Source organism: Erithacus rubecula (genome assembly GCF_903797595.1).
Source record: "Erithacus rubecula genome assembly, chromosome: 1".
NCBI lineage: Eukaryota > Metazoa > Chordata > Aves > Passeriformes > Muscicapidae > Erithacus > Erithacus rubecula.
This window is the reverse complement of record NC_136658.1, coordinates 26813867-26841683: the sequence shown is the minus strand read 5'-3', so window position 1 is coordinate 26841683 and position 27817 is coordinate 26813867. Positions and strand designations below refer to the sequence as shown.

Below are 27817 nucleotides of genomic sequence, written 5' to 3'. Positions count from 1 at the left end.
CTTTGTGAGGTCAGAAAAAACCACTTTGCTGCTGCTCTGCCTATGCCACCAGTGTTGGTCCCACAGTAAAACAATTCCGATGATGACATCAGATACACAATCATCCTTCATATAAGGTCACAAGTACAATTTTTGAATTTTATTGGAGGTTTTGACTCCTTCAGATTGGAGATTAGTCTGCTGATAATGTCTAAAAAGGTGAACAATATTTCTATTGGTTCCTTCAGGTAGCTCATGCTAGCACGTGAATCAATATATTTCCTCCCTTGCAGTTGTTTGTGAGATACAAGGATGCCCAGACAGAATTTTACCTGGGCAGTGCCTGGAGAGTGAAGTTTCATCCACCTGTGGTCAGGATGTCAACAGAAGGATATCTTTCTGCTCCAGTGCTGTGGTTGATTCTCCTCTCCATTCAGGTCTCCCTGGGTAAGTACACACTTTATTTTGCATAAGGCAGTGAGATAAAAAAAAGTATGCAAATTTAATCTAAATCTAAATCTAAATCTATATTAATATAAATACAAATTTATTTATTTAATATAAATACCAGCCTCTAAAGCAAAATTACAAAAAGGTGTTTAAGTATGTATCTGTATTTGATTCAATCTCCTTGATAATCCTGAGATAAAGAAGGGTAAGCCTTTTGTAAAAGTTTTGTATTTTACTTAGATACTGGCCATTTTCATAAGAATTCAAGTCCAAATTTTGTAGACAGTTTAGCTGTACTAAAAACCAGTTGGGTATTCTTACTACTGTCTTATCTCTCCTGCTGAGCTCTTTGTAGACAGAAGTAATAATTCCAGGTCTTTGTTCAACACCAGTTGAAATGATGCAGCTCTACCCTGTATATACAGTGGAGTTTGATAACACAACATCTCCTCAGTTGTTCCTGTATACCTGAAGCTTATCACTATTTGTGTCACTGCTCTTATGGAGCTATGTGTACCTGCTTGATGCTGGTGATGAGGAACAGATTTTGGAAACCTCTTTTTTTTTCCCCTCTACATGTGGAGGTGACATTATGGCATTGTGATGGTGGTCGCATCCCCATATGATAAGAACAAGACTTCATGGTTGATGTTTTGCTATAGTACAGCCCCAGTCTTGAAGGTTCTCACAAGTAGTGTGGATGCAGTCAGAGTTCACATGGCAGGGAACAGGAGGCACTCTTGACATACATTTTCATAATATGAAACATTTTTTATTTACACACCTTTGTAGTATTTTAGTGTAAACCGAGCTGTACTGCAGAAATGAGAGTGAGTTTTTTGCCACCTCCTTGTTAATATCAGGGAACAGTAACAAACTGGCTTGAAGATGCAGACAAGAATAGCTTTACAATGACACCATCATCAGCACCTCTCACCCTCATCTCTGCTCTGGCAGCACTTGCACTCCCCGTGCTGCTGCAGGAGTTCTGGTGCTCCCCAGGCACAGAACACTGTGCAGAGCAGTGCAGGAGTCACAACCCTCAGGGAGTGAACTGCAATCTGCCCCTGAGGCAGCAGGGCTGGAAACCTCTTCTTAGAGTCTGGGGACAGGAATGCATGGTGCACTCTCACCCATTGCTATGACAAGAATTGGGTTTTCAGCTGGAGCTGAAAGCAAAAATCTCATGCCTTCTCAGCCAAGCAGAACATCAAACCACTGAATTCAACAAAGGTTCTTGTGGGACATGCTGTGGAGTGTGAGAAAATACAAAATTGCACCTTTATGTATCACCAAAAATTCACAGGAAAGTGATTACAGCAAATGATAGCTTTTATTAGGAAATATTTAAATCTGTCTATTGGGTTATGTCTACCTCTGCATCTAGTCTTGCATGCTGTTACTTGTTGAAAATGTCAGATGTACAATTATTCAAAAATTTAGGTGAACAGAGGTCATACAGTTGAGTGAAGAGTTTGTTTTGCTCCTGGATATGGCTAATATAAATTGGTTATATGGTTACATTAAAGGTTTTAATATGGTTTAATGGTTTTAAAGGTTATATACCTTTAAAATGTATTAGGAAATCAGCTTTTCTTAGAATTAATTTATCTTTTAAATGTATACATGTTATAGCTGAGAAAACTCTTTTTAAAAAAAAATATGTTCTTCAAACAACCTGGGGAGTATTCTCCAGAATGTCTTTGTAGAGACTTATAAGACTTATCACAGAAATATTATACACCCTCTATTACAACATGTTGCAGGCACAAAGCGGTTTTGTAGTTACCTGAGGACTGTACTATGTTTGTGACATTCTTATTCAGGAGACTTGAAGAGAGACGATATTTTGGAGAAAAAATAGGTTCTGGAAGTTACTAGTTGTCAGTCACTTGAATAACCACCTTTTTTGTTTGTTTGATTCCAAATTTAAGTGATAGGCAGGAAATTGTGGGGAAATCCAGCAGTGTCAGCAAAGAGGTAAAGCCTTTGCCTGTGTATGAAAGGTGATCAGGTGTCAAAGCCACATTGTGTCTGATGAAGCAGTTACAGACCACATGAAGATGGAGGCAAAATTGCCTTCCAACTGACTACTGCTGGCAGTTTACTCTGCAATAAGAGATGAAACAATGGTTAGTTTTGGAAAGAAATGGCTGCATTCGCACCAGGTCATGGGTTAAGACTGACACACTTGCAGTGAGTAGAGAGAAGAATTAGATTTGCTTCCAAATGTGAAGAAAAATTAAATTATCTCATTTCACAATGTCAGATGACAGCAAGATGTGTGATACGTAGAAACCTCTCTCTCTTGAGGAAGAGAGGGAAGTTGATCTTAAACATAAAGGATTTTCTTAAAAAAATCTTACAGGAAAACCCAAGGGCAAATTATCTCAAATTATCTCAAACACCATCATCAACAGGAAATTATCTTCCTGGGCTATATGCAAGATTTGCACATCTGCACTGCTTTTCATCCACATCAGTGCCCAGTGCTGGGTCTGGATAAGTAGTGTAGGTTTCTCTTGGCATCTGGTCCCTGTGGCTGTGAGTGCAGATCAACAGGGCCCATGGCCAGGTATGGCTGTGCCAGAGTGGAGCACAAATGCACCTCCCACATTGCACAGGCACTGAGAGAAGGTCCAGGTCTGTGCTTGAATGGCCCTTGGGCAGAGTATGTGGGTGGAAAACCCAGGTGGGAAGGCCAAGGCCATTAAGGATTCTTAGTGCACTCAGGACATTGACAATTGGATCAAACCTGTCCTGTAAATGTCTGCTTTAATATTCAATTCAATTCAATTCAATTCAATTCAATTCAATTCAATTCAATTCAATTCAATTCAATTCAATTCAATTCAATTGTAGTCTGTCCTTAACCTGGGAGCACAACAGTCCTGCAGGCAGTTTTCTACCATTTGATTTTCCACCCATTTCACGAGTATCCTCTTTCATGCTTCAAACAGCAGTGACTTAGATCCAGCTGCTAGTGAGGCCAACTTTTAGTCCAAAACAAACATAATACTCACATACAAATGTGTACTCACACACACCACAGCTGCACATAGCTGCCCACACAGATGGAAACGTGTGACGTGACACACGTGACACAAACATAAACAGCACCAGTGGCCTTAATGATCTATCTTAACTTCTGCAAGGCCTTTGACACAGTCCCACACAACAGTCTTGTCAATAAATTGGACATATGTGGGTTTGATGGATGGGCTATTCAATGGATAAGAGAGATCAATAACAAGTGGTGTCCTTCAGGGGATGGGAACCATTCAAAATCCTTATTATTGACATTGATAGTGGGATTGAGTCCAGCCTTGACAAGTTTCCTTGGGGATACTGGTGGGGACAAATTGGACATAAGCTGACAATGTGCCCTTGCAGCCCAGAAAGCCAACTTTGACCTGAGTCAAGTACATCCCCTGACCTTATCATCTCTCCAGTAGCTTGCCTGGCCCCTCTGGTCTTTCTGGTAGCCAACTCCTCCAGTTACCTCACTCCCAAAGACACACACACACAGACTTGGCTTCTGGGCCAATTAATTCACAGGATAATGAATCTTGATCTACCATATCAATCACACACCAACAGGCAGTCCCCTCACCCACTCCAGCTGCCAGTGTTTATTGTGGCAGGCTTTGTGAATCACAAAGCAGCAACATTACTCAGCATCTCCCAGCCCTGATAAGTCAGTAAAATAGAAAGTGTGCCTGCTATTAGAAATAATTTACATTTTAACAGCACAGTCAGCTCAAACCTGTAAATACAGACATAACTCTTGCGAAAAACTGCTCTTTAAGGTGGAACTATTTAGAAAGGTGAGCAAAATATAAGTCTGATATAAGAGTAAATTAACAGCAATAATGATCTCATTAACATCTGCAATAGATAGTCATGATTAAGCTCTGTCCCTTCTATAACCTTGCTCTGTCTTAAGGTGCTGATGAATTGAGGCTGTCAAACGGAACTGGCCCCTGCTCCGGGAGAGTGGAAGTAAAACATGAGGAGCAGTGGGGAACTGTGTGTGATGGTGACTGGACCATAAAGGATGCTGAGGTTGTCTGTAAGCAAATGCAATGTGGATTTGCTGTTAAGGCCCTAAATCGAGCTCCTTTTGGAGAAGGAACTGGACCAACGTGGTTGTACCGAGTTGATTGCCGTGGTGATGAATCTGCTCTCTGGAACTGCACACATACAGGATGGGGTGCTTTTACCTGCCCCCATTATTTTGATATTGGAGTGATCTGCTCAGGTAAGAAGTGATCCAACCCTGTATAACAGAAAAAAGATACAAGCTTGGGATCAAACTTTGTCCTAGTTGGAGAAAGCCAAGTACTCCCCCTACTCATCCAAATCAAGTTGCTCCAGCATTAAGTCTTCTGCTGATAATGAGCAAGCTGACTTTACATGGGCACAGCAGTGGCATAGAATGAGCATATTAAATTACACAGAACAGAAAATAAGCACTATTTGTTTCTACCACGGTTCTTGCAGGCAATAGGAGAGCAGTACTGAACTTGCCTTTGACTGGGAATGGAAACTAAAAAAGCAGCTGTAGGTACAGAAACAAGAAAATGCAATGTTATGTCCTACAACTGCCTTTCTTCTCCAGATGTTCAGTAAGATGAGACACGACAGTCTGCAATGGCAAAAACAGTCCAATATCTGTTTGGCTGCTTCCTGTGCAAGATGGGCACAGTTTTACTCTTTGGAAAAAGAACCACTGTGAGAGGCTTTTCCTTCACAACTTCAGGACTTTACATTTGTCCTTTTTTGATTTTTGTAAAGTACCTGTCAGCCCATTAGTCTAGCCTATCTAGATCTCTGAATGGCAGCTCAGCCCTCGTGGTTATCTCTCCCCCCCCAAAATTATAAGAGTGTACTCCATCACCACCTCCGTGAAGAGTAGACTCTGAGCAGAATGGGCCCCTGGAAAGACCCAAAAAGTGATATTCCACTTGCTGAGTCTTTAGGTAGGGTGAGACTCATAATGACTGAGCCTGACCATTCAATCAGCTGCTTAACCATGTTGTCCTTCCAGCCAGTCAGTAACATCCTAGTTCTTGAACATAAGGACATAGTGCAAGACAGTGTTAATGGCAGTGCTAAACGTGAAGTAAATAATGTGCTGCTGTCTCCTCATACATAAATCCATTTTAATCAGAGAAAGCAATACAGTCCCACAGGCTTGATACAACCATGCTAACTCTTCCCATTCACCTGCTTGTGCCCACAAATTTCCTAGAAGTCTCACTCCATGTTTTCCAAGTACCAAAGTAAGGCTGGTCAGCCTGTAGATCTGCAAACTGTCTTTTTAGCAATTTCTGAAACTGGGTGCAACATTTCCTGTTTCCTCTTCCTGGGATGCTTCAGCTTCCTATTCATTGAAATAATGAAGTCTCAAGGACTTTTACTAATGTAAAAGGCTATTTATCTATTTGGGGATTGCTACTTCTCAGTCACTGACAGAGGTTCAAAGCTTCCTTCCTTCTTTCCCGAGGAAATACTGAGAAATAAGCAATGTCATACACCACTTTCTTTTTTATCAGTGCTATATAGGAATTGCCACAGTCACAATAAAAAAGTATCAGTGGTCCTCATAGTGTCTTGCCCATTAAGATATAGGACAGGTCAGTACAACCAACCCTTGATGCTAGATTTCTTGGTTTTTGGGTTTTTTCCCAGGCTTCTCCGCTCTGCGTCTGACTGGAGGGGACACGGCCTGCTCAGGACATCTGGAAGTAAAGCAAGAAGAAACTTGGGCGACTGTCTGTTTCTCACACATTGATTTCAAAACTGCCTCTGTTATATGTAATGAATTAGAATGTGGCCAGGCTGTGGCCACCTTGAGAGGAACTCACTTTGGAGACACACATGCACTGATCTGGCAAGAGGAGTTTCACTGTGTAGGGAATGAGACTCACCTTGCAGACTGTCCCAGGAACATACACCATACTAACACATGCTCTCATGATGCCACTGTTGTGTGTTCAGGTGAGACTTTGGGCTGATGGACAGAAGTCACCCATGTCCTATATGCCTTCTTCCTGTTAACCCACAGTTCAGAACATCTGTGCACTTCAGTGATCCTCAGGATCCTTGAATGCCTCCCCTACCATGCCTTGAGCCATTCAAGGGGAGGTAAAAAAATAATAGAGAACAGCCCCACAATGTCTCGTTCACTCTGCTCAGAGTCTGCATCTAACATGGGCTGTTCTAATCACTTCACTACTAAACCTGGGGCAGAGCTGCTGGCAACAGTCTAACACCAAACAAGCCTGGAAAAGGGCTGGAGTCCATGTCCACTTCCCAAAGGCCCAAAGGGCTTCAGTCTGTTTCAAGGCTGCCTTGGGCACTGTGACCAAATACCTCAGTTAAGGCATCTAACAGACCTTGGCTCCTGCCTCTATCTTGCACGAATCTTAGCTCAGAGCTGAAATCCTGAGTTCATTAGGGGTACAATGCAAGGACAAGGTAATGGTAGAAAGCAGCAGTGTGAGAAGACAGAGGGACTGCATAGGGCTGGCAGCAGGACATCACAGTGCCATCCATACTGCCCTTAATTTATTGGGAATATGCTGATGATTATGGCCCATGGAGTTCAAGCCCTTGCTCTGGGGCATGGAGGAAAGCTGAGAATTCCCCACTGCAGTTTCTGATTACCAGGAAATGCGACATGACCAACCACTGGGAGAGTGATACCAGTTGAGTCTGCTCTGAGTTCCTCACAGGCAAGGCAGTGCTGAAACTGCCTCTGCAAGAGAAGGTGTTGCAAGGTAGCAACAGTATTGTGAGGGGGGAGAGAGCAGAGCAAAGAGGAGACACTGAACTTAAAGAGTCAAAAGACTTTTAGTCATACAGTGCAGGCTGCAACATGGACAATAGAGAGGTTATTTCACAGCTGGCTTATCAGCATCCCAGTCTAAGATGCTTTCCAGTAACATGACACATAAATAAGTGCTAGTTTCTTGCAGATAGAGAGAGCTCTCTTACAGTACACTACTCTTATACCACAAAAACCCAAAAGTAACTGCTAAGCTCCTTTATTCTTCCTGCAGGCTACGGCGGGTACAGGCTGGCAAATGGCAGCACCACATGTTCAGGGAGAGTAGAGCTGCTTCATGGAGGCACATGGGGAACCCTCTGTGACTACCTGTGGGATTTACCAGCTGCCAATGTCCTCTGCCAGCACCTGGACTGTGGAGTTGCAGTACAGATACCAAGTGGACAGTTGTTTGGGGAAGGAAATGGATCTGTCTGGAATGGCACATTCAGGTGCCAGAAGAATGGCTCACTCCTGAGAGACTGTCCCGTGCGCGCTCTAGGTCATGATGAATGTCCTGCTGGAAAAGAGGCTCGTGTGGTATGTTCAGGTGAGCAGTGGAAAGGTCTAGGAAGAGAGCTGAAAAAACTCCTTCCTTCGGGAAAAATATGGACTCAAAATTCAAAGGGCATATGTGGAGTCACGCTCTGTCTTCTGACTGCTGCAACAGGAGTCTAGGCTGTACTTCAACTGTACCACAAGGCTGCTCTCTCTGAAATGCTCCTAGTGTCAGGTAACAGCAAGAGCAGGGCTGCTACACAAGCCAGGATGAGCTGGGCACAGAGGCTGAGCACAGCATAGGCAGAGTCCTTGCCACCAAGACACAATCCAAAGCATCTGCACAGGCGAATGAGGAAAGTACTGGTAATAAGGTCTAGGAGCAGTCCCAGACAAGTCAAAGCAAACAAAGAGATGTAGGTTCTGGCTGGAGAGAACAGGCAGGCATAGCATGAGACAAGACTGGAGACAGTTATACCCATCATACTTGAGGAAGGGACTGAATTCCTGGTCCAGGTTTAAGTGAGGATTTGGACCAGCAGTTGAAGGATCTAGAGCTGTCGGCCTTTGGTGATATTGGTCTGGAAAATTAAGGTCTGTTGGTTGACCCAAAGCCCCAAAATCTAGTGCCCTGATTTTAAAAATTGCAAATGTGACCCAATCCTGAGTTCTAGTCATTCTTTTCAGTAAAATAGGCTGGACTGAAGTCTAATTAGGAGTATGAAAGTTTCTAGTTGAGTATGGCCCAGTTAAGTAATTTTTATTACTGAATGATAAGGAAAACTCATTCCCATTTCCCAGTCACTTCCAGGTCCTGTCTATGAGCAATTGCAAATGTAACACTCCAATATTCTGTTTCTCTTACATTCAGGGTGTCCAGGGGGCAGGTTGGTGAATGGCACCACATGCTCTGGCATAGTGGAGATTCGCCATGGAGACACATGGGGAAGACTCTGCCACTCCCACTGGAATTTGCAAGCTGCCAGTGTTCTCTGCCATCAGCTGAACTGTGGCTATGCAAAATCAATCCAGATGGAAGACAGTTTTGTGGATGGAAATGGGCCTATATGGAGAGATGCTTTTCACTGTGAAGGGACAGAATCCTGCCTGTGGGATTGTGCTCAAGTGACTTTGGGCAATCCAACCTGTTCAGCCAAAGAAGTAGCCACTGTGACATGCTCAGGTAAGTCAGGAGTGGCCTTTTATGGGTGGTGCAACTTCAGAAGCAGTGCTGGTGATCTCGCTGACAGGATCTACTCTTAGCTTTTCTTGCTTCCCATTGCCAGCCCTTGTGTGCATGAAAGCAAACAAAGCTTTAAGAGGGGCAGCCTCCTTAATCAGTGGTGAGAATTAATATTTTACCAGCACAGAAATTTGTCTTCCATAGCTTTCCTCCAAGTTATTTGTACTGCAGTGAGATAAGTAGTTGTTACTCAATATATCTCCCAACTGTCTTGAGCCCAGGTCTTGCTGAATCACTCAGACTCTCGGGGGGTGAGAGCCGCTGTGACGGGCGAGTTGAGATCTCCCTCCATGGTGTGTGGAGCAGAGTCCTGGATGATGACTGGGACAATAAGGATGCCCATGTGGTGTGCAGACAGCTCCAGTGTGGAACTGCTGAGAAAGCCCACTACCTTCCAAAGTCTGAGCGAGGCAGGGGTCTTGTTGGCCTAAGGAGTGTCCAGTGTACTGGAAAGGAGACTCAGCTGATGCTCTGCAACACCTCCCAGTATCAGACAGTGTCAACGGGAGTTTCTGAAGATGTTGCTGTGGTTTGTTCAGGTGAGTCACTGTGTGAAAGGTACAGAATGTTTCCTAGGGTTTCTCCAACCCACGTTGTCCTGGGTGTCACAGATCTTTGGCTGGCATGAGTCTGAGCCTGATGATAGTTAAGGAAGCAGGTGTAATTTACATAATACTTTCTTCATCTAAATTTCTTACAGAATAATCTTCCAGAGTCAAAAAGAGCTATAAGAACACAGAAGCCATAAGAACACCAACTTGGCTATGATTACCAAGCATTCTTACTGCCACTTGAGAATTAAGTAGCTTTTCTTTTGTGACATTTCTATATTTATAGATACTTGCAGCTGTTCTACAGAATATTACAACTGTTTCTACTCTTCTCTGATTTTGTAACCCATCTGTAACAGGAACAGTGTCTGCCTCTTACTATATTAGTATAGATAGAAAACAGGTTGTCTGGCTTTCTAAGATAAAGTGACCTCTGCATATACTTAGTATGACTAGACACTTCTTGCTTGCAGTATTTCACAGGAATTATTCAAACATTCACGTGGTGCAGGAGGAGGCCTTTCTCTTCATGCAGTTTTAGCCTCAGGACTTCTGCCCAGGCATCCATAGCAGAGGAATTGGGATATAATAAGAACATGATGTCTTAAAAGTGCTTTAAAAATATTGTCATTATGCTGACCTGTGATTCATAGTTGTGTGGCATGTTGACAACTGGATTTTCTTCCTACAGGCAGCAGACAGATGAGGCTGGTGAACGGAACAAACCGCTGTGCTGGGAGAGTAGAGCTTTATCTTCATGGCATCTGGGGCACCATCTGTGATGATAACTGGGATCTATCAGATGCCAACGTTGTTTGCAAACAGCTTGGATGTGGGCATGCCATTGAGGCATTTGTCTCTGCTCATTATGGCGAAGGGTCGGGACAGATCTGGCTGGATGATGTGAATTGCACCGGGGCTGAATCTGATCTCTGGGCATGCCCCTCTAGGGTGTGGGGCCAGCACAACTGCCAACACAAGGAGGATGCTGGAGTCCTGTGCTCAGGTGTGCTTGGAAAACCCTCTTCTGAGCCTGTGGGTTCAAACAGGATTGTATAAAGAGAAGTCAAGAATAGTAGGGACTTCCTTGGACTTAATGACAAGACAGTTGGTCAGCACATCTTGGTCCTACCAAGATGTAAAGGATCTACAGAAGCCCATATTATGCACCAACACACACACACACACACACACACACACACACACACACAAAAAAAAAGTCTGTGGTGTAATAGGATATTTGGGGGATAAATTTGAGGAGTTTGTAAAGATTTTACAGCAAGGGGCTGTGTGCTCATTACAGTTACAGTTGGCTCTGAAACCAATGGAAACAACCCACTGTGCACCACAGCATCAGACAATCCAAGCAGCTTATGGTGGCTCTGCTCACATATATTTAAGACAGAATGGCAGCAGCAAGAGAGAGGAGAAATAAAAGAGAAATGAAAGAGGGGTCATCAGTGTTCTGATGACCTCTGAAGGGAGGGCAGCTTGTTAGAGCCGATGTTGGAGCCAATACAAACAGCCTCTGGGGTATCCATGCTCTAGAACACAGGTAGAACCAACACAGGCAGTTAGCATTGTAAAAAAAGTGTTATTACACAGGCAGGAAAGCAACATATCACAAGAAGTTTGTGTCACTAATTCCATTTTCATGCCTTCACTTCCAGATTTCCTGGCTCTGAGGCTGGTGAATGGCAATGACTGTGCTGGGCGTGTGGAAGTTTTCTACAACGGGACGTGGGGCAGCATTTGTTCCAATCGCATGTCCCAGCTCACAGCAGCCACCATGTGCAAACACCTGGGCTGTGGGGATGGAGGAGGAATAGCAACAGACTTCAAATACGGCCGAGGGTCTGGGCCCACATGGCTGGACCACATTGAGTGCACTGAGCAGCACAGCTCACTCTGGCAGTGTCAGTCAGACCCCTGGCATCCTCAGTCCTGTGATAACCGAGCTGAAGAGACCCACATTACTTGCAATGGTAATCAGAAATGCATTTGTATATGGCCAGACACGTGCATTAACCTGTTAACACCACAGTGATTACTTTGTGTTCACTTGTTATCTGGTGTATATTATTTCTAGTTTCATGAAAATGGCAGCAACTTTTTTTGGTCTATATCATTGACTTAAATGAGTGAATTAAAAGCACAGGATTATCACAGAATGCTGTGGTCCAGAGAAATCCTAGGGAATTCCCTAACAGGATAGTGCCATTGCATATTTTTTCAATGCAAAAATCTATGATACACAGTCAGTCTGTGAGATCTGAGTTAGGATGAGACTTCCCAAGAGGTCTGGAGACAACTCTATGTTTCTATATTCAAGGAGACCTATCAGTATGTAAACATAGCCATGGACAAGTGTACAAATCAGTTTGGTTCTAAAGGTCCATTTCTAATGCCTGCTCTTATGACAGTACTTCACACCTGTGGATATCAATATCTGTATTCATATATATATTCACTATAATATAAATGAATTCTACACGACATTCAGATATTCAGAAAGGGATTGCAGCTGCCTCATGAGGAAAAGGAAAGCATAATCATCACAAAGATTATTACTCACAGCGACAGCCAAGCAGCTATCTACCAAGAACTAAACAGGCCATACACACCTTTCAGGAAATAATTAACCTGATGGTTAATTTTTAGGTATTTTACACTCCCCTGATTTTTTTTTGTTCAGATAATAATTAAATTATTTACTTCATTATTTAAATTCTGCAGGAAGAAAGGAGGCAACATCTCCAGCAGCATTTGCTGAGTGTCCAAACTCTACAAGTTGTTCAGGTATCTCCACCTCTTTGTTTCTCCTTATTGGTCGCTCAGGAGCTTCCTGCTGTTTCAGTAAAACAGAAGGTTTCTGTTTTGCAGACAGGGAGAAGTTACGAGTTGTGGGAGGAGAGGATGAATGTTCAGGCAGAGTGGAGATGTGGCACCAAGGCTCCTGGGGAACAATCTGTGATGATGCCTGGGACGTGGCAGATGCCAATGTTGCATGCAGGCAGCTGGGCTGTGGATCTGCTGTGTCTGCTCTGAGTGAAGCTGCCTTTGGGGAAGGGACTGGTCCCATCTGGCTGGAGAAGGTGCACTGTAAAGGAACAGAGCTGTCTCTTTGGGACTGTCCTGCCAAGCCTTTGTCTGGCAAAAACTGTGATCACAAGGAAGATGCTGCTGTGAATTGCTCTGGTTAGTGACTGGTCCTTTATTACACGGATCTGGGAAGGAAGTGGGTAGGGGAGCATTATCCAAGCTGTACCTCCCAGTGACTATTCCTTTTCATAATTTTGAGTGCAAAAGCATCACAAATTATATGCAGATGTTCTCCCTATTTTTAAGTTGCCTCTTCCTTAATCTGGATTCACCTTCCTTTTGCAGGTGTGACAGAAAAAACAGCATCACCCACAAGAGCAGGTAAATTCTTTCTCTCTCTTTTCTTTATCCCATCAAATGACAATTCAATACCCCTGATACTTAGCAGATAAAACAGCTGCTTATTTCATCTCACCAGAAAGCACTTCACACAGCCTTTCATAAAGGAAAACTGAGTGGCACCTCCCCCAGCTGCCAAATTGATCTGCTTGAGCAGGACCCACAGCAGAGCAGCAGGAGCCCTGCCTCACCCTGCTAGCATGGGCACAGCAAGGGGCTGCAGAGGAGCAGCCCTTTGGGATATGTGATCCTCTCCCTGTTCCCTCTTTGTTTCCATTCAGATCGTCCCCGCCGCCCTGCCACAGGCAGTGCAAGACCATCAGTGCCTGTCATCCTCTGCATTATCCTGGGGACCCTTCTCTGCCTGGTCCTTGCCATTCTTGCTGGGCAGATCCGACGTGCCAGGGCACAGCAGGGAGGTGGGTCTCTCAGGACTGGCATTAAATGGCTCCTTTACATGGCCCCAAATGTTTAGTTGGCTGGGGAGGCAGTGGGGTTGGGTGACTGAGATGAACTGAATCTGTTGCCACACTGAGATTTTTTACTTATTTTCTGGCATGAAAGAGCCCAGAGGTGTTTATCCTCAGTCAGCACCTCTTGATGCCTTTCTAGGTACCACCCAGGCCATGTAGACCCCTGTAAGGCACTTCACTTCCCCTTTTCATGACCCCAGCCAGAGGCTGTGAAAGTAATCATTACCTTTTATTTTCAGGGTCCAAACTATCCTACGACCCCTTCTCCGAGGCCGTCTATGAAGAGATTGATTATAACCTGATGAGGGAAAAGCAGAGTGTGACTTTCCTCTCAGGTCTGTGTGAGTGTGTGCCTTGCTTTTCTCAAGGGAAAGCTCCTTCTTTCTGTTCCAAATCTGACACTTTGCAGCTCCCAAATCTACTGGGAAATTTAAAATTCCTGGATTTGAGGAGAAGAGTTTCCTGTCTAGTCGACTCTGTCAATTCCTCTCCTAGGGACAATTTGTTTTGTGCAGTCACAGACAATAGATCAGTATAGGTCAAACAAACAAACAAAAGCCTTTTGCTGCAATTATTTAAAATAGGGACAAATGAAGGAATAATTTGCAATTCCCTCACAGCAGCTGGGTCCCTGTAGGTTTCCTCCCATGGACTGCTTTCTCTGTGGTTTGCCTCCCCCATGATCCATGAGAGGCATTGTGGGGCACCTGAGGGATTTTTGGTTATTCTGTAAGCCCTGCAGAAGTAATACTGATTGCCAAAGAGTGTGCTGGACTTGGATGTCATTACTGCACTTAAGGAGAGTTTAATCTGCCATCATGCTCTTTCTCATTTGTATAGATTCTTATTCAGAGAGCTCAAAACAGAAGGAACAGTTTTATAGAGCAGACAGTGATGAAGAAAATGGTCCTGGAGCAACTCAAGGTAATGTGAGAAAGGATCCATACAAAGAAAGAGAAGCCAAATCAGGGTAACTTTTAATATCCAAAGCATTAAGAGTGATTAAGACATTCATTTCATGTCCTAGTGATGTTTCCTTGTGATCCAAAATCTTCGGTGTAATTCTTGTGGTGGAAGAGTGTCATACAATCTCATATACAAGTACTAGTTTACTCTTCTATATAAGAAATTAAAAATAAATGTTTGCTGGTAGTTCTGTACACACTTCACTAGATCCAGTCACATGAATCCAGCAATGTGGCAACTGCTTCTCCCAGACATTGCAGATGTAATAGCTTGTAAACTGTTGCCTTATTTCTGAGACAAATGGGGAGAATTAAAACAGAGGAAAGACATATTCCAAACAGGAACACTGAATTTGAGCTGATCAAGGGATCCTAACCCAAGTGATCTGAAGAAAATACAGATTCCTAGCTGCGGGGTTTGCCTGGGGGGTACATTTGATTTATTTGTTCCTTTGGTTTTTTTTTTTTTATAACTTGAAATAGGTGAGGGAGAGAAAGTGTTCAGAAAAGAATTGTGTTTTCCTAGAGCTGACCAAAAAGCTCTGTCAACTATTGCCTGGTGTCCAAGAGACCAACTGCCAAAGGCACAAGCAGTTTTGGACCTCAGTTGCCCATATCCCAGACTCTGCTGCACCATGACTTTATTTATACTGCTTTTCTTACATTAAGGATTTTTTTTTCGGGTTTTTTCTTTTTTTTTTTTTTTTTTTTTTTTTTTTTTTTTTTTTTGTTAATAAACAAACTAAAAGCTTTTCCTTACTTGCTTTGAAGTGTTTATAGAGAAGACAATTATTCTGAATATTTTATCTTTCTCTTACTCAGATTGAATATTGATTTCTGGGTAAAAAATTAAACAGGACTGCTTTGATTTACCTTTATGTTTTATTATTGGTAAGCACATGTATATACAATAAAAGTGTGTACAGTAACATTCTCTGAGCGATGGATTCCAGTTAAGTACAGACATGTCAGTATTACAGCTCTGTGTTGCTGTATCATCAGCTACTGCTTTTCCCAGTGGAATTAATACCTGTACTGTTCCAGGGACCTCTCCACTGCCTGAAAATGCCCTGGAAGATGATTATGATGATGCAACAGAAGCTCCTGGACCTAGAGATGCTTCTCATTCTGGGCAGAACGAACAGGAAATCATTGGGATCCCTGGAGAAAGTGACAGAAACAAGGATTCATGGACAGGTGAGGCTAGAAGAGCAGTGCTGTTCTGTTCTTACAGACAGCTAATTTATACCTGTGCTGTGCTTTCCTTACATTCATAAAATTCCTGCCTATGGCCAACCCAACCTAAGCTTCCACTGCCACAAATTAAAATTCTTATTAGAATGACCAGAGGGTTGCAGTTATCTTTGTAACAGCCTTTTAAGTACTTGAAGACTGATAGCAGTTTGTTCACATACCTGTCCCCAGTTCTGTTTTGTATTTTGTTTCTCTAGACAGCCACTGACCTAAATTAGTCAACTTGTTACTTAGGCCTTGTAGACTACACTCTGCTCATGATGTGTGTCCACTCACTCTGTGTCTGTAGGTCCATATCTTCCAAAAGTTGTTTCAAATCCAAAACTTCAGGGTATTTCTTTACAGCATGGTACTGAGTGTCAGAGCAGAAGGACCAGCTCTCATTTCTTACAGCATACCCTTCTCTTTGTGGATGCTAGTGTGATACTTCCCTTTTTTCCAACATGACAGGCTTGAGAGGGCTCAATGTCTGATGCAGCTTCAAGTCATGCTGTGTAAAATACTACGTATCATTAGACAAGAATTTTTCAAATTATGCAATTGACTGTTTCTCCCTTCTTCTACATTTCTACTTCATCTCTTAACAGCCCTTATTAGATCTTATTCCACGTCCATGGAGGATGGATTCAGCTAGGTTTTTTAACCTGGCACTAAATTTTGTCAGGCAAATATAAATCAGTAAGAATTAACAATATAAACAATTAAATTAATAATTAAAGACAAATATTTAGACAGATTTTTTTTTTTTTTTAATCAGAGCATTTAACATAAATGTGGAACGCCTTCTGACCTGAACTCCACTTTTTAGGGTAGTGATAAATATTTCTGGCCTATTTGAGACATGGAAAAATAATCAAAATATAAGACTCAAAGTTGCTAGAGAGAGACATTAGAGATTTTTTCAACAGCCCATAAATATATTCCTTTTAACATGGTGTATAAAGCTTGATCCTTGGATATGTATACCCAAAGCAGAAGGCAGAATGATGTAAGCATTTCTCAGGTCTTCCACAGTCACTCCTATCTAAGGTTATAACATCTGGAGGAGACAACTGGCAGCTGCACAAGCACACAGAGGAAATACAGGATGTGCATTTCTCTGTCTCAGTGTTCTTCCCTTCATGTTTTCAGACTGGACTCCCAGCAACAGGACCTCTGAGTCTGAGAGACCCTCATCCCCTGCTCTCGAAGACACAGGCTATGACGACATTGAAGGGCTGGGGCACTGATAGGGACTGCTGAGCTCTGCTGACTTCTCCTCGAAATACACCACTGCTCATAAAATGCTGATCCTGTACTAGCAGAACCAGAACAACATGCGTCTAGGATTAGTTTGCATAACTTTGGGTTATTTCCAGAGAAGAGATTACATATGAAAAAGATAAACAAGCCTGGCTGTTAAGATAATCTTTCAAATGTCTCTTATAATTTCTTGTTGCTAAGATTTAGTGGACACTTTTTGCTTTTATTTTAAATACCCTAATTTTATTTCTTTTACTGAGTTAATTTTAAAAATAACTATATTTTCTTATTTTAAACTGTCCGAAGATCTTAAATTTATGCTTTTTCTCCCAGATATATGGGGACAGCTTCTGGAAATTATTTGGAATGGAGACTGAACTGCAAGAAAATAAAAAAAATACTGTTTCAGCCAAGTCTTTGAGAAAGGAATTCTTGCTGATTGCTTCTGCAGCAACATCAACAAGATCTGACAGGTGTGCTGCAGGCATTTTGTGAGGCACAGAAAGAGGGAAACACATGCACCCATGGGATTTATCTGCATCATGCAATCTACTTTTCCTGGCTCACTAACAGGAAAACTAGGAAAGTAGCAAGTTTTTGCAAGGAATAGGAAAAGGCAGAAGAAACTGATGGAGGCAACCAACTCAATGCCAGAAAAAGCTGTAGCAAGCTATTTATCCCTGTCAGAACTATGTACACAGGACTGAACTTCTCTCCAGGTGCATCAGGCAGTGATCAGGAAGAAGGAATCCCTGGGGACTCAGAGATGGCAACAACTGATGTCATAGGCATGATCCAGTCGAGCTGAGTGCCCCCCAAGTGACTGGGGTGTATAATCCTCAATGTGACTAAGTGGACAGATACTGAGAATGTGTTAAAATTTGTAGCCAAACTCTTACAGTATTCTGCCTGCATGTGAATGGCACCTGGATTGGTAATTGGATTAAAAGCATATTAACAACAAAATATTAATAAAATATGTAGAATGGCTTAACTGTGGGATCTTTCAGGCAAAGTTTCTCTCCTAAGGGATGAAAACAGATGCATACAGGATGAAACTCAAGAGAATCAGGCTACAGCTGAGCTCATCATAAAGCCATCCTTCAAACTTTTGAAAAATACAGGTACAAAGGGAAGTTTGTGAGTGGGGTTACAGGCAATGGTGCTTGTTGCAGTCTGTGTAGCCAGCTGTGTTGGAGTCACCTCTGTGTGTAATATTTGACTCTCTGGGACACACACTCAGCCTCAGTGCCGGCTGAACCAGCACTTGGGAGAGCAGCAGTCACGTCCATAGGCTCCAGTGGCCTGAAGAGAGGAACCCACAGACCCCAGGGATGCCTGGGGCAGTGACTTACAGCAACTCTCTGAAGCCACACTCTGCAGTATTTTAGACCCCTCGAGAGAAACGTAAGGTAGGATTTCCCTTTGGAGAAGCCCTAAACAGAATTTTCATTCTTTTTTCCACCAATATGCTTGGAAAAGACTTCACACTTAAATTTGTTTTCCAGCTCTCTCCCGAATCTTTTCTCTGGCACTCAGGTCTTTAGAAAGACTTTAGTGAGTGGTTACAAACTGTTGTTGGCACTTCAGGTTTTCCATTCTTGAGTTAAAGTTACTCTTAATTCATTAAGTTGCTTTGCTAAAAAATCAAGATTACGGGCAAACGAGGGATCCCGAAGCACGTTCCAGATCACATCCAGAATAAAAGGCGATGGTGCGCTGCGGAGGGAGCCGAGATTGGGATTGCACAGAACTTCCTGCGGCATGAGCAGGGGAGGAACCCAAGATGGGGAAAGGGAAGGGCTTAGGTGAACGGAGGAGGAACAAGCGCGGGGAAAATGGAGGGTAGGCGGGCCAAAGGGCCAGTGGCACGTAAATCGCATGCGGATCCGCAGGGGAGCCGTGCTCCCGGGTAAACACGCCGGAGTGCTCCGCGGAGCCAGCGGCCGGGAGCTCTGCTCGGGAGCCTGCTGTGCCCCGGGCTGGCCGCGGGCACGGGCACGGGCACGGGCACGGGCACGGGCACGGCGGGGCGGGGCGGGAGGGAGGGAGGCTCGGTCCCGCAGCGGCGGAAGGGCCGCCCCACTGCCCCCGGACCCGGGGCACGACTCGGCACGGCACGGCTCGGCACGGCGCCGGGATGGGCCGCACGGTCGTGGAGCTGTTCTACGATGTGATCTCGCCGTACTCCTGGCTGGCGTTTGAGGTGAGGGGTCGGCAGAGGGAGGGACGCCCTGCCCGGTCCCGCCGCCTCCCCCTCGGAAGGGCGGCTCAAGGGCAGCTCGGGCGGCTGGCTGCGGGCAGCGCCCTTGGCGCCCCGAAGTTTCTTCTTCTCTCACCTCTGAGGGATGCCCGGGCTTCTCCCTCGCGTGTTGAAATCCAGGGACACCAGGGAAGCGTGTCCGCAGGAGTTAGCGCTGAACACTTTGCTGCGGGGGCAGTTTTCATGTTTAACAAGTGCGAGTGTCCTGAGCATGACATGAGCCTGACCTTTCCCTTACTTACCTCTGCTTAGTCTTGCTAGTCGTGACACGAATACAGACCCCTGTTTTTCTGAGATCAGAGTTCTCTGGGATAGCCAGGAAAGGCTTTAGAACTAGCCCGAGTACAAGAGGAAGGGATTTGTCTGCACTGTTTACTGCACACAGCTCTACAGGCATCCCTGACTGTGAATCCTCACTACTCTTTCACATTGCAGGCTCTCTGCCGCTACCGGCACATCTGGAATATTGACCTGCGCTTCCGTCCAGCTTTCCTTGGGGGAATAATGCAACAAACTGGTATGGAGTACAGGGAGAGGAGCCGTGCAGGGAGATCCCTTCTTCACTAGCAGAGCCCTGCTCTGCTCTGGGCCCTCGGTGTGTGCACAGCCAGCTCCGAACGAAGCTGTGGCAACAGTAACAGATTAACTACAGCACTGTGGAGCTCCAAAGGCATTGAGAAATCAGTCATAAGGAATTTCACGCTGTTGCAACTGCACAGACAGTCTGTGCCAAAGTTCATCAGTTCTAAAATACAATAAAATTAATAATAATAATAACTTCCTGACATGGAGTGTTTTCCTAGAGTTAGATTTTAAACAGAATTAATTTGAGGAACGCTTGCACCTTGTAATAAGCAAGAAGGATACAAGTATGTTTTGAAACAGTACTCATGGCCTTAATTAGATCACCAAAACTCAGAACTCATATATCATTAATTAATAAGTCTTTACATTAATTTACCCATGCATTAGGAGTTGTCTAGCTTAAAAGTCATCTGTCTGAATAAACATAAATCCCTGCTAGGACATTTGTGCCACGGTATAAAACTGATTCAGCTATCTTAAAGGTTTGATCTGTGCAAAACTGAAATAAACCATGTTTAAATCAGTATCTTTGGAAAAGCCAAGTATGTTTCTGTATGAAATTATGCTATAAAATTAAACTCTTCCTTAGGTATATGTATGTACAAAGCATAATTTGTCCAGTGTTGGTTTGTTCAGTGTTATTATAATACAGCTGGAAATCTCAACAGAACTTTTTCCTAAAAGGTAACAAGCCACCAGCAATGTTACCAAAGCGAGGTGAATACATGCTGAAGGATATGAAAAGGATGGCAAAATACTACCAGGTGCCTCTACGCATGTCTGCAGATGCCTTCCAGCATATCATGGGCACAAGTAAGAGTCTTAGCTGGTACTTCTCATCCCTAGCACTTCTGGTTCCAGTCCTCCCTACCAGTAAAGGTGAAGATGAATTCCCTGTGTGCAGCCTTTTCCTGAACCTGTGAACAGTATGAAGTCTGTTCATAGCCATGAAAGAAATTTCTGGATAAATATGGCTGAGTGATGCTGGGAGCACGGGAGGTGCCTGTGGACCAACATGAGCTTTCCTGTCCAGACTGTGGGTTTCTCAGGGGAGACCACCCTGTTCTCAGGTGGCAGTGGTGCAGAGCACACTGCTCCTGAGGCTATGCCTTGTCTGAGTGTTTCTCTGTGTCCCCTGAACGCAGACAGTCTGACGGCCATGCGCTTCATCACCGCCATTGACATGACAAACCCGCAGTACCTGGAGCCCTTGTCTAGGGAGTTCTGGATGCGCTTCTGGTCACAGGTCAGTATTTTATGCAGCCAGCTCTTGACCCTTTCTGTCACCCTTCCTGTCCCACATCATTCAAATGTGGCATTCCAGCAAGAGGAAGAAAATGTCTTTTCATTAAAAGTCATAGCAGGAGCTTAAGGTCACAGTGGTTCACAAGCCACTAGCTTATAATCAGCTTAATTTGCCTTCTTTTAGGTATATATGGTGTGTCCAACAGGCTGCACCAGTGGATCAGTGGTTCATAACAGAAAACACATTAATACATTCCTAGATTAGGTGATTTAAGACCTTTTCTGAGGTAATTTCTCCAGCAACCAGTATCAGGTTCATTTTTGTTTTCTTAGAAAACTTGCTTTTAAATCCAGAACTGAGCTTTTGTTTCTTAAATACTGATTTACTTATTTTATTATTTTACCAGCATGAAGATATCAGTCAACCAGAGAACATATTGGCTGTAAGTATCTTTTTTTCTTGGTGCTTTTGCATTTTTGATAGAGATTTTTATTGATGACTTTGATCAGTAATAGACAAAAAGACATCTTTGTCAAAAAAAACCCGATTTTAAATTCCTTTGCAGCTCTGTTTGGATTTTTTTTTTCTTGTCATGTTTTACCTTAACACTCAGAACCAGAATACACCTTTTTTTTGTTAATTCACGTGGCAAGATACCCAGGCTGGACAATGAGTTATCTGTTGTGCTATTTTATTAACAGACATGAAAGTATAAATAGTTTCTCCAGAGTGCATTGAGGTATTGCTGCTATATGAAATGTTCAGGTGAAATGCAACACATGGGGAAGGTGACTTTCCTTGGAGTGATGGAGTCAGGTCTTCTATTAAGCTCAGTGCTATATTGCCCTTTTATATACCTGTAAGTTATACTCTTGATGTATTTTCTTTTGCTATTTTGATTTTTTTTAATTATAGTAAAAGCTGTAATGGCATGTAAGCATACCAGAAGATCCTCTTGAAGGTCTCTCCTTCCTTCAGTATTTCGTAAGTTCTTGGAATATGAAGAAAAGAGAGGAGCTGTACATGACTAGTCTCTCCTGTCCAACATCCCTAATTGAAATCTGAAACTTGCAGTCTTGCTGTTCTCCCCCCAAGTCTAGTCCTTGCACTTCAGCTTCACCTTAGTGTAGCTTTTTTACCAAAATTTCAGCAAAGGTTTGAATTTTGCCTTTGTAAGAAATGAGATTTGAAGGATATAATTAAAGTGTGGTACTTTCACCCTAGTAGGCAGCCAAGCACAACCAAAGTGTTCACTGGCTTTCTCCCACTACCCAGGAGGACAGGGGAAGAGAAAAGAATAAAAGCCAGAAAACTTGTGGGTTAAAATTACTTAATAAGCAAAAGAGAAGTGGAAGCAGAGTGAAAGAAAACAAAGAACCACCTACACATAGACTGATGCTCAGCCAGTTCCCAAGAAAAGGGTTTACCTGCCCCAAACCCCTCCTCACCAATTACTACTAAGCATGGCATATGGCTGTCTCTTGGGTTAGTTCAGGTCATCTCTCAGCCTCTGGTGAAGCCCCAGTTTATTCACTGTGTGGGGAGAGTGAGGACCAGAGACTGCCTCAACACTATGCAAACACCATTCATCAATAGCTGCAATAATTAGGATGTTATCAGCATTGTTTTGGTCACAGATTTGAAACACAAAACCATAGGAGCTGCTGTGAAGAAAAGTAACTCCATTCCAGCCAGACCCAGTACAGAAATATGTACAGAACATTGTCACATAGTCTCTACATCCATCATTATTTAAATAAAGCAAGGACAAGCAGAACTTCAGAGCCACAAACTTCATACTCAGAATGATCTCTGAATTAGTCACAGTTTGGCAGTCGATGAGTATCCCCCCTGTTCAGCAAGGCAGAGAGGGAGGTGTCCCCTTGTCTGTCTTCATTCACTCCTGCAACAAGTACTAGACCTTCTTCTGGACATTTCTCATCCAAAGTTGGGTGAGAGGTCCCAACCAATCATCTGAGTCTTTATAAGTGAACTTATTTTGCACATCAGTCAGAAAAATTGAACTTTTTTACTTGATAATAATTCCTTAGTATTTTTTTTTTACTTCTTTATTTAGTCAGCAGTAGCTTCACATAAATTGCTATAGCAGCAATGCATGGTCTGAGTTCTTAAATTAAATCCTTTTTCTGCCCCAAAATGGTGAGGATCAGGTACTATGTCACTGTGTAAATATTGCAGTCTAAACACTATGGCTACCAAGTATTTTGTTCTAGTCCAATGGTACACTTGTTTCACCTCCTGTTCAAGCACAGTCAAAAAGAGCTCCTCAAAATTCCCTTATGTGTTGAAAGAAAGAGCCATTAATATCTGCATGTGCAGGATTACTTGTCCATGTGCAAAATTGTATTTTTCTTTCTTTTTTTGATTTTTTTTAATGTAAAATACTTTATTCAAAGGGCACTTGTAATTCATTGTTACCATATAAACACTGGACCTTTATATTTGGCTACTTTGTCTTCCTTTGTGGCAGAGGCTGAGGGGAGATGAAAAAGATACAGCAGTAACACCAGCAACAGTTTAACCTCTGTGATTTAGTATTTTTCATGCATTGTCACTTACAGATCCCATGTGGCCACATTTGTCACACAAACTGTTTTTGTCTTGGTAGGCTTGTACAGTGAGATTTTATTTTTCGTAACACCAGTTTGAGTTTTTTCATAAGTTATCTGATGAGTCATTGTATCAAAGGTTCTTCCTTTTTTTTCTTCAGTTTAGGAACTCCTGAAAAAAAAGGTACAGATTTGGCTTGGAAGATTTAAAATTTTTGTCTCTTCTACTTTGTATCTGAGAGTTGTTAAATGATGAATAGGTTGGGAATACAGCAAGACAGTTGTGCAAGAAGTGCTTCAAGAGTATTTTGAAATTTTGTCAATAGACCTTAGGTGATAATACTGAAGATTAAATTAATTAGAGCAGGGTAAGCATTAGAATATTTAGAGTATTGTTAATTATGTCATCTTTTCCCAGGTTGCCCAACAGGCTGGGCTGTCAGGAGAGCTCTCCCAGAAGGCACTTGAAATGGTTTCATCTGCTGCAGTGAAGGAGCGACTGAAAGAGACAACAGCTGAAGCACTGAAATATGGGGTGAGATGCTCCCAATGGCACTGCCTTCACAGCTAGGCATTCCTGCCCTCCTGAGAACACAGGGAAGCAAGGGGCAGTGAGGGTGATGATTAGAAAGCACTGTACAGACTCCTTGTTTTCCAGTGTGTCAAAGCCACCTCTCTGTTGTTGGTAATTTACCTCACTATCATCTGGGAAAACAAGGTGACCCACTCAGCTCATTCCAGCTGGACAGCAAGGACAGGACCAGTACTAAGAGATACCATTTACTGCTACTTGAAATAGATATGGATTAATCAGATTGCTTTTTATGCTCCTTCAAAAGGGGCACACAGGCTCTGGAGAGTCACCTACTTTCAGATGGCTTCATTAGGCTTATCTTTAAGAATGAAGAAGGTAAAAAGAAGGGGAGGAAAAAAGTACAAGTTGTTGGGACTTATTCCTGAAGATTGATGATAGGTCTGCAAGAAATTCTCCCATTATAACATTCTCTGTTTCATCTCCATGGTGTCAATAGGCATTTGGGATGCCTGCTGTTGTGGCACATTATGATGGGGAACCTCACCTGTTTTTTGGCTCAGATCGTTTGGAGCTGCTAGGCAACTTTATAGGTGAGTCTACCTCATTACATCACTTTGGATTCATGCTTCCACTCTCTTGGAATGAAATATGTAATGCAGCTGAGTTAAAAGGGCTATCAAGTGTAAAATAATATTGGTTATCCTTTTCCTGGAATGAAACTGCTGACTGAAATCTGTCTCAGTACATTTAAAATGACCAAATGATCCTTTTCCAAACAAAAGTAACTTGAATTCTCCATCCTCTCTTGGAATGTTTCAAGGCTTTGTGCTCCATGTGGCATTCTCAAAATACTACTGAAACTCTTTAGTTCTCAAAATACCCATATGTAACCTTTTGGTAGTGCACAGTGGCCTTGGCTAAGATTATTACCATGGCTGGTACTGCCTTTTTTCTTTTTTTTCTTGGTCATTCTAACATTGTCATTTTATATCTGTTTCTTCTTAGTAAAAACATATTATTACAGGTCCCCAATCCATAACTTGTGTCTATCTACACAGCTGTTTAAAAGCTGTTCATACATTGACCATCCTTCTTTGCATTTTTCTACTAACAGAATACACACTTCAAGTTCTTTAAAAGATTGAAGTAGACTGTGATAAATAATAAAACTAAAGTCAACTGTTTTTATGAGTTGGAGAGCATTTGACTATTCATCTCTTAGATTTGGTGCTTGAGAGAGTCTCTAGAAAGAGTTATGCACATAATTAGCTCATGCATTTGTGGAAAACAGTCAGAAGAAAGTATTAATTAATGCAAATTAATATCAGTCATAGGCTTAAGCAGAAGGGAAATTTTTGAGAGTTTTTTTAGTCTTCTGGATGAGTTTCTGATTCTATAAAATATTCTTGATGAGCATGAGAGTGAGGAAGAGTACCCAACACTGTAGTAGTCACTAATACTGACTGGAATGCTCTGGCCCGGTTTCTAGTCTCAGCTCCAAGGACTTAATCAGATTTTCATTTTGGTTCTCTGACTCCACAGCCTTGCATCCTTTTTTTGCATTTTTTTAACTCCCAGCCTCCCCAAAAACCAGTCCTAAAAAGAACTGATTTCTCCCTCATGTGGAGTACCCCTGACCTGCAGAATGTCTTATATGTAATGGAGGAAAATAATTCTTCTGTACAGTTTCATTTGTGACTAGACAGTGAAAGATTTAAGGAGCTGGCTGAAGCATACCAAAAAATACAGATATAAATCTGTATTTCATCACCAGTAGCTACCCTTCACAAGAGCAGGAACAGTAATCCTGCTGCAGAAAAATGGCCAGCCAATCACTTATATGGATTACATTTTAACTGTCTCTTTTGTGCTGGTTTGTCTTGCAGGTGAAAAATGGCTGGGACCAGTTCCAAGCCCCAAGCTGTGAAAAGTCCCAGGGAAATATATAGGCAGGAAAATATATATGTCAGTCTTCAGTGATTATATGAATGTGTTCAATTCTATGGAGAGATGGTTTTCTCAACCTTAACACTTTATTGCATCTCTAATTTTGAAGAACTTCAAGGTTTGCCAGTAACAGCCTGGTGAGGTGTTTACTAAATACAAATGTGCTTCCTTTCTTTCAACAGATCAAAGATTAACATTAAAGATTTAACTTCTTGCAGAGTGAACATTCTTTCTTCAAACAAACCACCACAGTTTTCTTTCCTTTACCCTAAAAACATGGGGATTACGTAGCTACTGGACTGTGATCTCTGGGGTTTTCATCATGTCTTCCTGCTTGTATTTTATAAACACACACACACACACACACACACACACACACACACACACACACACACAACCTAAGAGAAGCTGGTCATAATATCCTTTTATTTTAAGTCCAGTGTGTTACATAGACATAAGAAGCACAGGCTAAGATATTAATGCTTCCTTTTACTTTGCATCATGGCAGCAAGAACAGACACAATTCAAGCCCAAAGAAGAGAATAGGGAACCAATAAAATATTTTTAAAGGAACTGTCCCCATCCTGGACAATATTTGACACACCTTGCTCTGCAGTGACTGATATTTGAGGAAACCACCACACACATGCATTCTTGGGCACCAACCCCAAACCTTGCCGAGGTTTTTAATGCAAGTTTTACAGTAATGTCTTTGGAGGACAGCAGTGAATACCACTGTAGTTCAGCTGGTAACTGAAGAAAACTTGCTTCCTCAAGGATGCCCTAATTGCTGCCTATCCAAAGGTCATTTGGATATGGCTGTGAGGGAGTTCCACTCATGTAGTCTGCAGTGGGAAAGGCTGCAAACAATAAAATTAAGAAATTTCACATGGAAACAGTTTAAGCCTGGTCCTGTGTCAGGGGAACTGGAGTAACACATGGAAATTTGACTTATATGAAATCTGATTTTTCAATGATTCCACACTTTCTGATGCATCCTTAATGAAACAGCAGCAGCTGGAATTCCTTTTTTTGTCTTTTTCTGAACTTTACAATAAAGCATATTGATGTGTTTTCACTTGAACAGCAAATCCTGGAACAAAGTACCAGAAAAAAACATCTGTATCCTTCATGTTGTTACAGCTGTAAGTGTTGTGGGAGTATCATTTGCTCCCCCATTCACAATGTTTACTTCTTTCAGCTCTTCAGGAAATACCCCAGGATTAGAGGAGTCCTTCCTCCTTTAAACCAGTGCACCCATTAGCCTTTGGGCAAATCCAGCCTGGAACTTAAGGAAATCTTTGTGAGAGATAAGAGGAGTTAGGATGACAAGGAAGTAACCATGTGTGTAAGTGCCATAGGTTTCTCTGAGTCCCTTGAAGCCATGTCAAAGAAAATTTTTACCATCTCTCCTCTGAAACTTGCTAGCCTCCAAAATGTGCTATCAAACTGATTCAGAGGTTGTGCTAAAATGGAATTACTAAAACATCACTTTAAGACTGTAGTACTGTCTCAGGAATGGGTAAAATGCCCTTTTGTGGAAATAACAAACTCTGGTAAGGAGCTGGTGAGAATTCAAAGAAAATCTGGAAATAATCTCACAGTGAAAAGCAGAGTCTCATGAAACTGTTCTTTGAACCAGATAAATTGAAAAAATAACCATCTTGTGGCAGAATGTTGTTGAAAAGACATGAATCTTACAGACTGTAAATATTTCACAAAATTATCTTAAATGCTCTCTGA

General features: G+C 42.5%; 3 protein-coding genes across 16 annotated transcripts in view; 2 read left to right on the top strand and 1 right to left on the bottom strand.

The window, feature by feature from the left end:
- The first annotated feature begins 300 nt into the window (after positions 1-300).
- Positions 301-18323, top strand: LOC306805934 (antigen WC1.1-like). The gene is made up of 16 exons (XM_079314253.1): positions 301-426; positions 4376-4690; positions 6124-6432; positions 7497-7811; positions 8631-8942; positions 9224-9541; positions 10245-10559; positions 11224-11538; positions 12290-12352; positions 12437-12751; positions 12941-12976; positions 13276-13413; positions 13707-13802; positions 14308-14391; positions 15477-15629; positions 16818-18323. Exons 1-16 carry the CDS (start codon positions 357-359, stop codon positions 16913-16915), a joined length of 3252 nt encoding a protein of 1083 aa, XP_079170379.1. The 5' UTR covers positions 301-356; the 3' UTR covers positions 16916-18323.
- A 670-nt stretch (positions 18324-18993) lies between these two features.
- GSTK1 (glutathione S-transferase kappa 1) lies at positions 18994-26291 on the top strand. The gene is made up of 8 exons (XM_079304667.1): positions 18994-19134; positions 19627-19708; positions 20461-20589; positions 20922-21022; positions 21429-21464; positions 24011-24127; positions 24624-24717; positions 26014-26291. Exons 1-8 carry the CDS (start codon positions 19069-19071, stop codon positions 26052-26054), a joined length of 666 nt encoding a protein of 221 aa, XP_079160793.1. The 5' UTR covers positions 18994-19068; the 3' UTR covers positions 26055-26291.
- Positions 23429-27817, bottom strand: part of LOC306801370 (rap1 GTPase-activating protein 1-like) — a gene marked incomplete at its 3' end in the record, with an annotated part of 46271 nt that continues 41882 nt past the window's right edge. For 10 of the 14 annotated variants that reach the window (XM_079304414.1, XM_079304391.1, XM_079304409.1 and 7 more), the window contains one exon: positions 26479-27167. Of the gene's footprint in view, positions 23765-26478; positions 27168-27817 lie in introns of those variants that run through there. The other 4 variants (XM_079304390.1, XM_079304392.1, XM_079304413.1 and 1 more) reach the window with 2 other exon arrangements.

Excerpts from the sequence above, each read along its gene's own strand:
- LOC306805934 (XM_079314253.1), top strand. The coding sequence starts at position 357 with ATGTCAACAGAAGGATATCTTTCTGCTCCAGTGCTGTGGTTGATTCTC. Across the intron at positions 8,943-9,223 it reads AGCCACTGTGACATGCTCAG|GTCTTGCTGAATCACTCAGA; the intron begins GTAAGTCAGGAG and ends TCTTGAGCCCAG. Across the intron at positions 9,542-10,244 it reads TGTTGCTGTGGTTTGTTCAG|GCAGCAGACAGATGAGGCTG; the intron begins GTGAGTCACTGT and ends TTCTTCCTACAG.
- GSTK1 (XM_079304667.1), top strand. The coding sequence starts at position 19,069 with ATGGGCCGCACGGTCGTGGAGCTGTTCTACGATGTGATCTCGCCGTAC. Across the intron at positions 19,709-20,460 it reads GGGAATAATGCAACAAACTG|GTAACAAGCCACCAGCAATG; the intron begins GTATGGAGTACA and ends TTTTCCTAAAAG. Across the intron at positions 21,023-21,428 it reads GGATGCGCTTCTGGTCACAG|CATGAAGATATCAGTCAACC; the intron begins GTCAGTATTTTA and ends TTATTTTACCAG.